At 43.8% G+C, this 14461-nt stretch overlaps 1 protein-coding gene across 27 annotated transcripts in view; it reads left to right on the top strand.

Annotated features, from left to right (window-relative positions):
• Nucleotides 1-14461, top strand: part of ARID1B (AT-rich interaction domain 1B) — a 413537-nt gene that overhangs the window by 338137 nt on the left and 60939 nt on the right. For all 27 annotated transcript variants that reach the window (XM_070603126.1, XM_070603109.1, XM_070603106.1 and 24 more), the window contains one exon: nucleotides 2678-2857. In XM_070603126.1, coding sequence (XP_070459227.1) covers nucleotides 2678-2857 — 180 coding nt within the window. The remainder of the gene's footprint in view (nucleotides 1-2677; nucleotides 2858-14461) is intronic.

Raw genomic sequence — 14461 nt, 5'->3', positions numbered from 1 at the left:
GTGGCAGTGCCCCACATAAAATAGAGGAATATTGGCACAGATGTTAGCACAGGGGCAATCTTCCTTGCCAAAAAGGAAAAAAAGAAATAACTTGCCCAGGTAATTCTTAGAGCTCATGGAACAAACCTTAAGCTTGTAGTAAGTGTCCCAGAGGCAAGAATAACTTAAGGATGTACTCTACCTGTTATCAGAGGTTCTGATCACGGACACTTCCGTGGTTGAAGTGACATTTAATGCTCATTAAAGGACCTGTGTTATCTTCCTTAATGAAAGAAGAAGAAAACAGTCATTCTCCGAGAGAAAGAAAATCCCGCACAATCTGTACGGAATTGAAACACATTTTTATTAAACAGGACTCTACGAAACTCTTGAGAATTTTGTAGTAAGGCTTAGATAAATATTTCATGTAACATCTTAAGATGCAATCATTTATAGTAATTTTAGTGCTCTGATTTCTGTTTGTTTTCAGATTTGAAAAAGCAAACATTTTCTAGGATGATTTATATCTGGGAGCTGCCAATTGAGCCCAATTTCATAAGGCTTATCTTTATAAATAAATGAAATAGGATAATAGGGAACAGCTCTACTTACTGTTATTTCATGTCTGTCTCTCTAGACACAAGCAGGGTTAAAAGATCCTTTTTTTTTTCTTACTGAAACGTAAACCGTGACTTTGTAAATGCCCTGCACCATTTAACTCCGTAAGTTTACACTGACCTTGACCTGAGCATCGTCTTAGCCTTGGCCACCTCAGGAGACTCTCTGGAAGCTACCGCTCAAGGAGCTCCTCTGGGGTGGGCAGCCCCCTGCCCTGTCTGCACTCTTCAGCATGCTAGGGCCCTGACCTGTCGCCTGTGAGCTCTCGCCAACCCAACTCCTGGGTTCTGAGAGTTGGTTTTCAACGCTGCTCTTCGTTAGTATGCTGGTTTGATGATATTAGCTTCTTCTTAGGTATCTGTCTTGATTTGGGGTGCTCTTTGTCTAAATGAGCATTCCACAGCTCATCCTCTGTACTCACTTATATTTGCCTGAACGACTGATACGTGGATGTACCTTGACATTATAGTTGTGCGTAACTTAAGGATGCATTCTCTTTATCTGTTTGGAATAAGTAGCCGCCAAGCACCTACTACGCTGTGCTCAGCACTCTGTTGAGTGCATGAGGAATTTAATCTCCATTCATTCAAAAACGAGTTTTTGATAGCTGCCATGTGCCAGACACTCTGCTGGGTGTTTGAGAAGCAACGCTGAGCACAGACATGACCCTTGTCCCCCTGGAGCTTATGTGTAGTGGGGAAGAGAGATAATAAGTGAGGCAAAAATTTTTTTAAAAGATAATTACAGGTTATGAAAAGAACTGTGAAGAAAAGTGGGTGAGAAACACCAAGGGAGTGTGCCCGTTCAGGTTGGGCGATCAGAGAGGTGGACCTAGAGGACGAGAAGGGACCAGCAGGCAGAAGGAAGAGGGAGCAGGAGAGAGAGGCTGTATTGAGGGAAGGAGCTTGCTGGTACCTTCCAGGAACTTTCAGGAGCCAGTGGACACAGAGGGTGGTGAGAAGGAGCGAAAACTGTAGGAAGTGGCTAAAGCAAGAAAGGCAACACCAGACCACAGAAGATTTCACCGGCCAGAGGCAGACGTTGGCATGTCTTCACAGCTTCAGTGTGAAGCCTTGAAGGGTTTTATGCAGGAAGGATAGGCACTAATTCCTTTTTTTATTCCTGAAAGGTAATTCTGGCAGCTTTGTGAAAAGCGAACCAAAAGGAGCAAAAGGGGAGGTGAGGCTGAGAGGGAGATGAGGTGGACCCTGGCAGTGTGCAGGGACAGGGGGGTGGCCGGGCGAGGCTTCTGTAGATGTGGAGATGGCAAAGAGGAGCGGCTCGAGAGGCACTTCAGAAGCAGAGGCCACGGGGTGTGCTGATGGATCCATCGCTGCTACAGGAAAGAAGGGAGGGAGAAAGGACTCGCGGGCATGAGGGGTTTCTGACGTGAAGGTGGTGCCTTGGCAGGGCTGGGGAAAGCGCCAGAGGACAGTTTGCGGGCGGAAGTCAATAGCAGAGTGCACTTCAGACCCTCCAGTGTTTACACTGTACCCGTAAGGGATGGGATGAGTCAGGGATTCGTAGGTCTGGTCTGCAGTGCCGTTAGGAGTTGAGGTGAACAACTGTTGCTCTAGGAGATTCGAGGGGAGAAAACCAGTGATGTGCAGGAGAGAGCTGGGCGTCGGCCTGGGCCTGAGAGGAGTGGGATGTTTAAGTGGCCGGAGACATGCATCCCAGAGGTCAGAGAGTGAGCCAAGGCTCTGAGGGGGCGTGCACATCGTGTCCATCCTGGCAAGAATGGAGGGCTTGCGGTTCAGGGGTCCCAGCTCTTACTGTTGCTTTTCATAGGGACCTCATCCATAAGAGAGGTCCAAGTTGCTTGCCTTTTCTTCCTCTTCTTTCCATAGTTCAAGTCCACGATCCACTGGGCTCCCAGGATCTCTAATGAGACTCCAGAGATAGGACGAGGGTAGCCCTGGGGGGCCCTTGCAAACCCTCCCCACTGGGCTTGAGGTGTCTTCAGATGTTTCTTTCGGGGAATCCCACAGCACCAACCTTCTCCCCACTCACCTTCCACACAATTCCGTGTCTATTTTTGTCACCTGCATTTATATATTTCCGTTTATTTCCCACTTAGGTTTTATGGCAGGCACACAAAGAAACCCTCAGATGTCTCAATATGGACCTCAACAGACAGCACCATCCATGTCACCTCATCCTTCTCCTGGAGGCCAGATGCATCCTGGAATCAGTAGCTTTCAGCAGAGTAACTCAAGTGGAACTTACGGTCCACAGATGAGCCAGTATGGACCACAAGGTAAAAAAAAAGAAAAAAAGTTTCTCCAAAATGCATCGCAGTAGGTTGCAGAAATTTTGTTGATAAATTAGTCCTTCAAGATCTTCATTTTATAAAAATCTTTTTAGACCCCCGTTATTTGTAAGCTGACAGATTTGTGAGGTTGATGCAAACGCACAGTCCTTCAGTTGCCCACAGTGAGGCGAAGAATAATTGTGGCAGCTGTTCGTTAAGCATTCGGGCATCAGACGCCGCGGTAAGTTCTCTTCATACACGTGTTATTAGTAAAGGAGTGAATCCTTGTTTCTGTGATGTAGTTCTAAATGCTTGTTGAGAAAAAGACACAAGCCTTCTCCTCGAAAAGTTTCTGTTTTAAAACTTGGGTTTCGTTATGCTGAATTCAGATTTTGCCGTCTCTCTCTCCGTAATTATCTTTATAACAATGTGCTCGCTACTCAGAAGGATGTCGTCCTGTTACATCTTCTCCCGGTTTCTCTTCAAAGTGCTCTATCTGATAAATTTTTCCCAGTCATCACCAGTCTTATTCTTAGAAACGGGACAAAGCCTGAAATAGACACGTCTTTCAAACAGGAAGATCAGGAAAGAATAGAAAAATGAGTGGAACCTTGCCCAAAATGCACTGTTTACGTTCTGCCTTCCTAGAAGTTGGTGTCTGTTTTGTCTTATTCATGTGGAAGCCTAACATCAAGATTTTTAACCCGATGTATATACATTTTTTTCTAAGTCACTTTTGGCAATAAGACATTTGAATTTAGCACATTCTTTATATTTTGTTTATTTAAATTAGACATTAATGGATAATTTAGAGAGGATGAGATAATCTGGCACAATTCCCAGAGTTTCCTCACTTCTGAAAGTACCAGGAATGTTCTGAGTGAAGAGGATGCCCACTAGGAAATTGTAGGAAAATGTTTACCACCTCCACCACAAAGTCATGTCTCCTTATGTTAAATGAGGGCTTATTATTTTTAGAGGCGTTTGCGTCTGTTTAGTGAACCATGCCATGTTGATCCTCTCCTGCCACTGAGTGCCTACGAGACCAGACGGTTCTGTGAGGAGGCCCAAGCCCTTCTCAGCTTTTTACCCGGTGATTCTCAGAAAAGCTTTCCTTTCTGTTTAGGACTTCACAGGTTGAAAATTGAGTTATGAACCTATTATCTTGTTTTTTGAAGATCGCTTCCTGAAAGCTGTTAAGCGCTTGCAATACTACCAATGTAGCATCATTTCCTTGCCTTACATGGTGTCATTAGTTTGCATTCCAGCTATTTCTGATACTAGAAAAGTTGTTAGAACACCCAGAACAAAGAGCTTTTTCCACAGCCCTTTCTGCCTTTGTCCACAGGTGTGTTGTCAGAGTGGCTGTACACTTTGTGTTTTGCTTGATTCCCTTATGCCGTGTCATGAATGCTTTCCATGTTATTAATTCCAGTAAGCCCTAGGAATGTAAGTCCCAACTGACAGTCACCGTCTGCCCTGTCCCCTGTCAGCCCCAGGGAGTTGTGACCTGTAGCCACTTGTGGCTGAGCAGAGGCAGGACGGCGAGTCTCAGCTGGGAGAGAGCCCCTGGCCCCGGCCCCCACTCGGCACGGTGGGTGTCTTCAGAACTGGGTTTCTTTGACTGTTGTGAAAAGAAGAAAACGTCAGTGAAAGTTGGAAAAGCAATTTATAAGTTGCGATAGGCAGAGAAAATGTGGACTTTTGCTCAGAATGTAATTGGAGACAAGGTCAGAGCCTTGTTCCCAGAATCGGGGTTGGCCGAAGGTCTGGGACTTCACCATTAAAACTCATAGGGCTTTGTGTAATTTTCGAAATGGGTCTCTACTCTTAAATCATTCACTTTGCAACCTCATCCTCTGCTGCTCTCGTAATAAGGGAAGATGGAGCCGGGACCATCTGATGAGTCTTTTGAGAATGACTAAGAAAACGCTTACACTATAGGAGTTAATGGCAAGGAAAGTAATTTCTGCAGAATGGATTTCTTTTCTGAATAGAACCCTCAGTTTTCCAGAATTGTTGAACATTGTCATGATGGAAAAGCACTGAACCTGTGAGTGTTCTCCTCCAAACGGCTGTGTGTCCTTGGAGAACTGCTTACTCTCTGGGAATTACTCTTTCTCTAGAAAATGAAAAAATTAGATTCTATTACCTTGGAAGTTGCTTCTCATTCTAATGTTCTATGAGTCTAAATTTCACTTCGGCTCCGGGGCCTCTGATATTAATGCTGCCCGTGGATCCACTGGGTGACGTTTTGGTTGTATCGTCAGGAAGATTTTGCGTTTGGGGGTTTTCTAAGGCATAATACTGAGTTTAGGCTGGTATTAGAAACCATTTACAATAAGGAGGGTAATATCCATACTGAGCACTTTCTAACTTAGGGAAAAAAAGGCGCCTGCATATTCATGTTCTCTGCCATTTTCTCCTTCTCCCACGAGGCTTCTCCAGCACATTCCACTGAAGTGTGTGCCCGCCTGCGTTCCTTGACTGCTCCCAATGCTGTGTGTGCCCTGCTGCTCTGTTCAGATCAGAGTTGTCGCCTTTCCTCTGGCGTCCTCCTCTCCTCAGCAAACACTACATGACGGCAAATCACGCTGCCAACATGGGTCGCTCAGTTTCAGAAATGTTCTTGCCTGCACATTTCTCTTACTGATCCTTTTAAACAGGGACCCAAATGAAGTATTTCTTTCTCTTCTTTCTCTTAATTAACTACTAGAGTTATTGGTAAAATATTCAGCTTGCGTCTTTGTCTTACACGCTTTGATGTCTCTGGAAAGACTGGCTTGTGCAGTGACCCACAGACGCCATCCGTCTCGGCTCCTGTTTCTCTTGCTAACTAGATGACTTTGTTCTGGGTTTATTTTGCTTTTAAGAGCTCTCAGGAGAAAATATTTTATCTCTTTTTGCCAACCATTTTATTGTCAGGAGCAGCTTCTCCAAAATTGTTATTAGTAATAACAACCAACATTTATTAAATGTTACTGTGTCCCGGGTCCTGTTCTAAGTGGTCTCATAAGAAACTCACTTAATCCTCACAACGTGCTGTGTGATAGGTACTGTTATTATTCCACTTGACAGAGGAAGAAACTGAGGCCAACAGCAGGTAACAACTTCACCAGGATACGCAGTGGTCAAGGCAGGGTTCAAATTCAGACAGCGTGGCCCATTTTCTTAACGGGAAGCCTGTGACATTATCCCCATTTTGCAAATGAGCAGGTTAAGTCGTTTGCCCACGATCCCACAGCTAGTAAGTGTCAGAGCCAGGGTTCAAACCATGGGAGACCTTAGAGGCCACTGACATAGTCACTAACGGCATTTCCCACGCCTCCCACGTGCCCCCTCCTCGCCGGCTGATTCCTTCAGTGAGCCACCAGGGGAACAAGAGACAAGCTACTTGCCTTCAAGGAGCAGGAACGTTTTAGGAATAGAGGCTCAGAAATGCTAAAGAGATTAAAAAAAAAATATCCTGCCAAGTTAAGAAGGGGTATATCTTAGAAATGTATATTAATACTGTAAAATCTGAATTATTAAATATACAAATGAGATGAAGCCAATCTAAATGTATAAAAATGTTTAATTGCAGTGTATTTTCTGAAATAGTACTTTACTACCTTCAAGCAAGCACATATAATAACTCCCCTTACAAAGTGTTTGCAAGTAGAGAGGGCCGTGGGGACTTGGTTTAATAAAACGAAAGGAATTATGTAAGTGATGTGTTAATTATCAATAAAGGAATTTGTATGGAAAAAAGAGAGCTGAAATCAATTTTATCTTCATAGCCTTTATATTTCTTAAGGGCAAAGACTATCTTACTTGCTTTCGTGTTCTCTAGAACAGCATCTGTCACTCTGTCTGTCCACAAATATTTTTTTGCGTATTTGTCACTAATTGCAAAAAGTGAGGGTCTAGCCTTAGTATTGCTCTGAATAAACAGGATTACCTTGGGCAGCTAGCAATCATTCTGAGTCTAGATAGCCCTCAGTTATCACTCACTTGAATGGTGGTGTCTGGGCCACCACATACAGCTGCACAGGTTGTGCACTGACGCAGCCCTGGTTTTCTGCCTGAATTTGTATGGTGTGTGTCTTGGTAAGCAGGGGACTTATAACTAGGTGAGTCTGATGAGGCTTTTATTTCTAAATTACTTGGTAAAAGGTGTTTTTGAGACGGGTTTAAGGTTTTTTTCTCAAGTATATTAGATGCCATCTGAAGTCTCCTTTCTTTCTTCATTCATTAAAATATGTTTCTCAAAAATTCAGCAAAGGCGAACTTTAAATGATATCTCATTGAAATGCATGCTGTTCCAAAATAGTGAATTACACGTTGATAATCTTACCACTATTTCAGTGCAAGAGGGATAACATTTAAATGTCACTCACTGGCGCCCTGCCAGCTTCTCGAGAGTACCTTATAGGCCCATGACAACCCTGGTGTCACTGTGACCCAGGATTTCAGTCTCTGCTCTTCTAAGTCCAGAACCTCAGTCTTATTATCGAATTAAGCTAAAGTCAGCCATCTTCTGCAGAGGCGGGGTGTGCCTGGCACATGGATTCATCTTTTTTTCCCCCGGACGTGGCCGCAGATTGACAAGATCTTGTTCTTGGGCTTCCAAAGGCTGGTTTCTGTGCAGGTCACTCCCTCTTCAGTTTACTCATTTCATTTTCTTCTTAAAATGGGTTGTAATACTCTGGGTGCATTTACAGCTTCCTGTTAACCCTATTTTATGGTTAAATGGACAGTGCTAGGCAAAAGTGTTAATTCCGTATTCTATGCTGCTTTGTTGTTAAAGAAATATTCTAAATCTCTATCTTGCTAACAGAAAAAACAGAAATTGAAGTAGATCATTTTATAGCAAAAGGTAGTTAATGCAGCTTCTTTTGATACTCACATTTAGCCTTCAAGTTACAAGATTTAAGCATACATTTTTCTGGACAGACTGAAAATCATCATGATTTTATCAAAACTTGGATGTAAGAAAGAAGTAGGGAAAATTTAAAGTACAAATCAACTTAAAATTAATAAAAGAAAAATACATAAAGCAACTTTAATTTTGACGAGTGTGAAGCTAATTATTTTATGTTGCTAATTAAAATCAGCCACACTCGAGAATGCCGACATTCACTCCCCTCGCTGATGACTACGCACATCGTTGCAACTTTGTCGTTCACTCTCATGCCGGCTTGATTGTGACAATCGTGGACAGCAGTGTGTAAGCACAGGATGAGGCGCACGGCTGTACTTTACATCTTAGCAAGGTGCCTTTTCCTGGCCTCATTGCTCTGCCGCTTTTACAAATGTTTGTTTGGAAAGAAATGACCTATTGAATCACAGCTTAGGGACCTGTAAGAGTGGCACCGAGCATCCTTTCAGAGGAGTTCCTCCAAGTGTAGCTGGTCCCTTGGCCATCAGGTGAAGCAGATCAGAGCTCCCCCTCCAGGAGGCGCTGTTCCCATGCCGTCTGTGTGGGGGCATGTGCGGAGCACAGCATCTCTGAGCCCGGGGAGGACATGGGTGTTCATGCGACATGTGACATCGGTGACTCTGAGACTCCTTTCTTACTGTAGAGATTTTACCGTTTTGTACTAAATTTGCCTAGCGAATACATGCCTTTTTACATTCTTTTGGTCGACACTTAGTTTTTCTTATACTTTACTGTGTTTGAGAAATAAATTTGAATATCTGTGCATCATGAAAGTAAAATTAGGCATGTGACACAATATATGCTAAAAAGATAATTTCATTGATTAAAAAGTTACCTTAATATTGAAACCATTTCCATCTGTTCCTTGACAGATTCTATCTGATCATTTCAGTGTCCAACAATAGTTACTGTTAATCATCACTTTTCCCCCACAGCAACCATATGAGATAGATAATCTTGTGTGATGCCCTGTTTACAGATGAAGAAACTGAACTTTGGAGTGACAGGTAGCTTCTGAAGGTCACACACAGCAGACGGTTGTACCCCTGCTCTATGAGGGCCTGTGCTCCCTTCGCTCGCTGCCCTGAAGTCAGATCCAGGCATTGGAGTGTGCCCGTGTGCCCCTGGGCCTGTGTATAGTGTCAGCCTCCGTCATGGTGGTTCCTCTGGAGATGCGCTTCTGCCACCCAGAGAGGCAGCCGATGTGGACAAGGCTCCCTTCCCCAGAGCAGCTGTCCTCAGGGACGCCCTCCCTCACCACGCTCTCTAAGTTCTCCTTGCTTTGTTTCCCTTCATGGTCCTTAGCACCACGTGACAGCATCTAGATCTATTTCTTTGCATATATCCTGCCACCTGAATGTAAGCTCTCTGCCTTTATTCACGGCCGAATCCCCAGCTGTTAGCACAGAGCTGGCCTTTAAGAGGCCCTTAAGAACTAGTTAAGTGAATGAAGACACAGAGACACTGGTGCACCTTCTTGACCCTGCCTTGAAGCTTGATGGCCATTGGGTTGACTACTCAAGGCTTAACAATTCTCTTTGGGAGGTGAAGCTAAGGCTCATTTGTGTCTGTTTCTCTCTGTGCTTCAGAATGTTCTGCACTGAGCTGGCATTACCGTATAGTTAAATTTTTTAAGGAGTTAATTTTTGTAACGTGGAAACAAACTACCAAAAGTGAAATGCTGAAGTCATACTGTAAGGTAATAGGTCTTTCCTCTTCTTCTATAAGCTTTATGTAATATTATTATTACTTTCACATTTTAAGACTTTTTAAAATGCATGTTAACCTAGGAAAGATATGGCGCCTTATATATCAGTTCATGAAACAAATTATCTCTAGTCCCACAGATAGTAGGGTCACTGCACCTTGGGGTAAGTCAGCTTTATTTTGACCCTGTGTTTGCGGTCTTACTGACTCAACCAGTTACCCTCCTAAAGCAGTGCCTCTAAGAGACCAGTGCTGTGTGATGGGCCTGAGCAGAAAGGTAGAGTTGGAAGAAGGTTTTTGAAATATAACTTTTTTTTTTCAACACAGAAAGGATCTTACTTAAACATGGTAACCAGCAAATAAGCACTTGAAAAATGCTCAAAATCATTTGTCATTAGGGAAACGAAAATGATTAGGGAAAGCCACAATGATATCCACTACACACCTACTGGAATGGCTAGTATTTTTTTAAACTTGGCAGTATCAAGGACGTAGTGCAATTAGAACTCTCATACACTTTGGGGTAGAGTTTCTTAGAAAGTTAAACATGCACTTGCCATACAACCCAGCATTCTCATTCCTAGGGGTTTACCCAGAGAAATGAGACATACGTCCACACAAAGACCTGTGTGCAAATGTTAGCAGCTTTATTCCTAATTGCCAAAAATTGGAAACCCCCTAAATGTCCACAGAATGGAATATTACTCAGCAACAAAACAGGACACACCACTGATATGGGCAGCCATGTGGATGAATTTCAAAGGCGTGATGCTAAGTGAAGGGAGCCAGACACAGGAGGCTGCCTGCTATGTGACTATTTATGTGACGTTGTGGAGAAGGCAGAGCTGTAGGAAGATAATCAGGTCCATGGTTGCCAGGCGTGGGGACGACATCCACCACAAAATGGCAGCTTGTTGCCATGAGAGAAATATCCCATGTCTTGACCGTGCTGGTGGTTACAGGTCTGTATGGGGTTGTTATTGTATGTAAATTCTATCTCAATAAACATGACGTTAAATAATAATATGTAGTAGATGACTATAAAAAGTGGTGCACATCATTGGCTAAACAAGATAAATGCATATTTAGCCCTAATTAACGAATATGTTTATCATAATATATAGCTAATTATCCATTTATTTTTTCCTACCCAGGAAAAAATAAATTTTCTATGATTTGTGCACCATTTTACCCTCCACAGCATAGAGGAATAATAAGGAACCTTGCATGTAATAGTTGTTCAAAAGTAATTGTTGAATGATCAAAACTGAGAAGCAAATTTCATATGTGAGTGGAAACATTTAATAATTTAATAAAAGCAGTAAGCTTGAAATATTGATATAACTAGCAGATTTAAGTATTCTAGAATCAGGTAAGAATTGTTTGTGATCTTCCTAAAATGATAATGGTGACATGAATTGAGTCTAGCTCCTGCTTCCTCTATCTGGTGCTTGAATATAACTCCCGGTGGGTTGAAATCGAAATTCATTCGGTGACCAATTTTCCAAAGCGGGTGTGCCAAGATGAACCCACTTGAAAACTGTGGCTCTTGGACTTGGCTGCAAGACCCGTCCAGCTGAGGTGGGCTGGCCCAGCGTCTGCTGCCTTCGTTGTGCTTAATGCTGGATCCATCTGTTTTCTGTCAAAGCTAGTGCCAACAAATTACTAATCTATTAGAGAAACATGGAAATAAGATTGCACTTCTCATTCCTGGCTTTTCCTCTTATATTTTGCTTGGCTTACGTATTTGGTTTTTATTTATTTTGGGGAGAAAGATATGTTATCACATAGACAAAGAGTTGGAGGGGGCATGAATCATTTTTCACTCCTTCCACACATTTTTAAAAGATTATGGAGAAAGATCATATCAGTGGTTACTGATAATTTTGTGACTGTTTTTGATGATGATGGTGATAGCAGCTGTCATTTCTTAGGTGACTATGATTGGCACTGTACTAGTCACTTTCTGCCTCCCCCCCCCCCCCCCGTTATTATCATTACAAATGGCAAAACTGTTGTTCAGAGAGATTAAATAAACTTGCTCAAAGTCATGTCGCTGGGAAGTGTCAGGACCAGTATTCACACCCAGATTCTAGAGCCCGTGCTTTACCCGGTGCTGCCTCTTAAGCCACTTACAGCCTTTAGAAACCATTTTTATCCAGGCATGTGAGTTTAATGAGGAAAGTCGTTAAAGTTTCAAGGAGAAGAAAAGGGGACTTTGTATTTCTTCTACCAAATAGAGACCTCTATAATTAGAGCATATTCCCTTGACATGTGCTTTTGAGTGCCAATTCATGGAATCAACCCAACTGATTGAGGAAAAAGAGACTGGGAGCCCGGTTCTCAATGGGCCTTTCTAAGTACAAGTGCGTGCATGCGTGCATGGGTGTGCACGGTTGTTGAGCTCCAATGCATCCTCCACCCCACTGCAGAATGCTTCCTGCTGTAAGACGAAGGCCAGCTGCTGAATTGAGCAAAGCTATTGAAACGCACTTCGTCTCTTTTCAGTACATCCCGTGAATGAGAAGGATGGACATAGGGTACCGGGTAACTGACCATCTCAGTCATGTCTTTCCTGGTGTTCATTAAGATAGAGCCCCTGACTGCCCGTTAAACCCAAAGCGCAAGAACCCAGCATGACAGCATCCCTCTGTTCCAACTAGAAGCACCGTTCACCAAAATCAGGACCCTTCTCCAGTAAAACTGTGTTGTGGGCATAGTCTGCAATAGCCATGTCTAAATCTTGTTTTCTAAAACAAGATTAAAGTGTTGTTTCATTTCCTTCGAAAGCAAAGGGTACATATGTTTTCACTGAATAAAGTTTCCCACCAAATGAGTCACTTACCAAGTGTTGGGGAAGGGTGGAAACTAGCTAGGGAGTAATAGCATGACTATGTGAATTAATTTCATTTGCATTCAAACTGTGAATGAGTTTATTTATTTTTAATAAAAGCAGGAGCCAAAAAGGAGCATTGTATTTCACTGATGTTATCAGATAATCTGGAAATGAGGGCATGTGAGGTCAGTAGGGGGCAGGGAGGAGTCTTAATTCTGCTCACAGAAGAGTTCTGAGGACTGGTGCTTCGAGAAAGTGTGGGAAGAGCCCGGACACAGCAGCCTGCCCACTGCTCTTGTCCCTCCCAACCGGCGTCAGCATAAGGTGCCCTTTACGCCAAGATGGTGTGGTGGGGAAACAGACTGGGGACCGTATGTGTGGTCCCGTGGGATGGAGATTCAGAAGCAACTTAAGAACTTTTTATGCAGAACTTTGAAACTCTGTGAATAATTGTGATAAACAGTGAATGTTTGACCCTGTACTTGAAAACTGTATAAGTTTGATTATTTCTGCAAAGGCAGAGTATCACGAAAAAGCAGTTCCATTTGAGGGGCTGGCCGTCAAAGACTGACTCGTATGCAGCTTGGTGGCACCGGAGGTAATTTACGGCAAATCCTTCCTTCTGTTCCCTCTCCATTTTCCAGTCCTTAGGTTGCCAGTGCCTCGCTCTGTTATTCCTCTTCATCCTTTCTTTAGCCTTCTGGTGGATATTTACGGTCAAAGAAGCTGCTGGCTTTAACAAGTCACTTTCTGTGCAGGCGGAGCACTTTATTAGCGTGTCCCAAGATTGGTCTATAGCAGGGTCAGCAGGTTATGGCCCACTTTGGCCCGCCACCTGTGTTTGTAAATAAAGTTTTATTGGAACACACAGATACTCCCATTTGTGTCTGTACCACCTCTGGCCACATCAGCGCTACAGTGGCAGTTTAGTTGTGACAGTGACCAATCTGGCCCACAAAGCCTAAAATATTTACTCTGCAGCCCTTTACGGAAAGTGTGCCCACCCATGGTCTGTGTGAACAGTGACCTCTGCACCACCTGCCGTGAATAGTACACTTAAAGGGCAACAAATCAGAAAGCTCACAGGATGCACCTAGCAAAGAGCAAGCACCCAGTCAGGGTTGAAAAGTCTGGATTTCTTGCAGATTTGTGGGTGATGCAGCCTTGGATGTGTGGACTTAAGAAAGCCTGGCTTTACGATGATGATGGTGTTGTTACATCAGTGGGTTTTCCGTGAGCATTGGCGAGGCCGCAGTGGTGCTGGTGTGCAGGCTCTGCATGGCGCTCAGACGGCTCGGGTGCAGACCTTGGCTCCTCCACTTGTTAGCCACGTGACCTTGGGAGAAGCTACCCAGCATCCTGTGCCTTGGGTTGCTCATCTCTAACATGAGGATTAGAATAGTAGGGACCACTTACTAGGCTTGATGTGAGGATTAAGTGAGTTAGTACGGAGAACTTGGAACTGAGCTTAGCACATTGTAAAAGCAAACACTGGATATTGACTGTAGTTACTAATCAAATCCAGTTTCTGCTGGAAAACCAGGAGAAGCGCCTCCTTATCTTCAAAATAAACCTGAAGCTTGGAAGCCTGATACCCCGGCCCTGCTGAATCTGGCCTCTTCTCTCTGTGCCCACCTCACAGCCCCACGGAGCTCATCAGTGACTTTGTCTTGAGTATGTCAGTCTGTCTGTCTGTGCCATCGTCTGTGCCTCTCCCTCACGTGCTCTCTCCCCACCCTTCTGCCTTTTTCACATCCAACAATGACACTTGTCCGTTTGTACACCCATGTTTGGGGTACTTTACGTGTAGTATATCATTTAACCCTACTGGCAGCTCTTCAAGGAGACAGTGTTAGAGTTAGTCCTGTCTTACAGAGAAGAGAATGAAACAGAGATGAGAACGACTTACCTGGGGTCACGTAGGCGGTAAATGCCGAGCCTTCGCTCCACTCCAGCTCCCCGAGCCTGCCCACATGGACTCCTGAGCTTGCAGCCCAACAGCGGCTCTACCTAAGAAATTTCCACTGAACCCCCCTGCCACGGTGACCCCCTGCATCCCCCACCCCACGCAGACTTGCGCTTAATTCCCTTGCACTTTTCACAGTGCGTTATCATTTTGTTTTTGCTTCTGTATTTTTTCTCATCT

This window comes from Equus przewalskii, chromosome 32 (genome assembly GCF_037783145.1).
Source record: "Equus przewalskii isolate Varuska chromosome 32, EquPr2, whole genome shotgun sequence".
Lineage (NCBI taxonomy): Eukaryota > Metazoa > Chordata > Mammalia > Perissodactyla > Equidae > Equus > Equus przewalskii.
The sequence above is the reverse complement of the archived record's forward strand: the minus strand, read 5'-3'. Positions and strand labels throughout refer to the sequence as shown.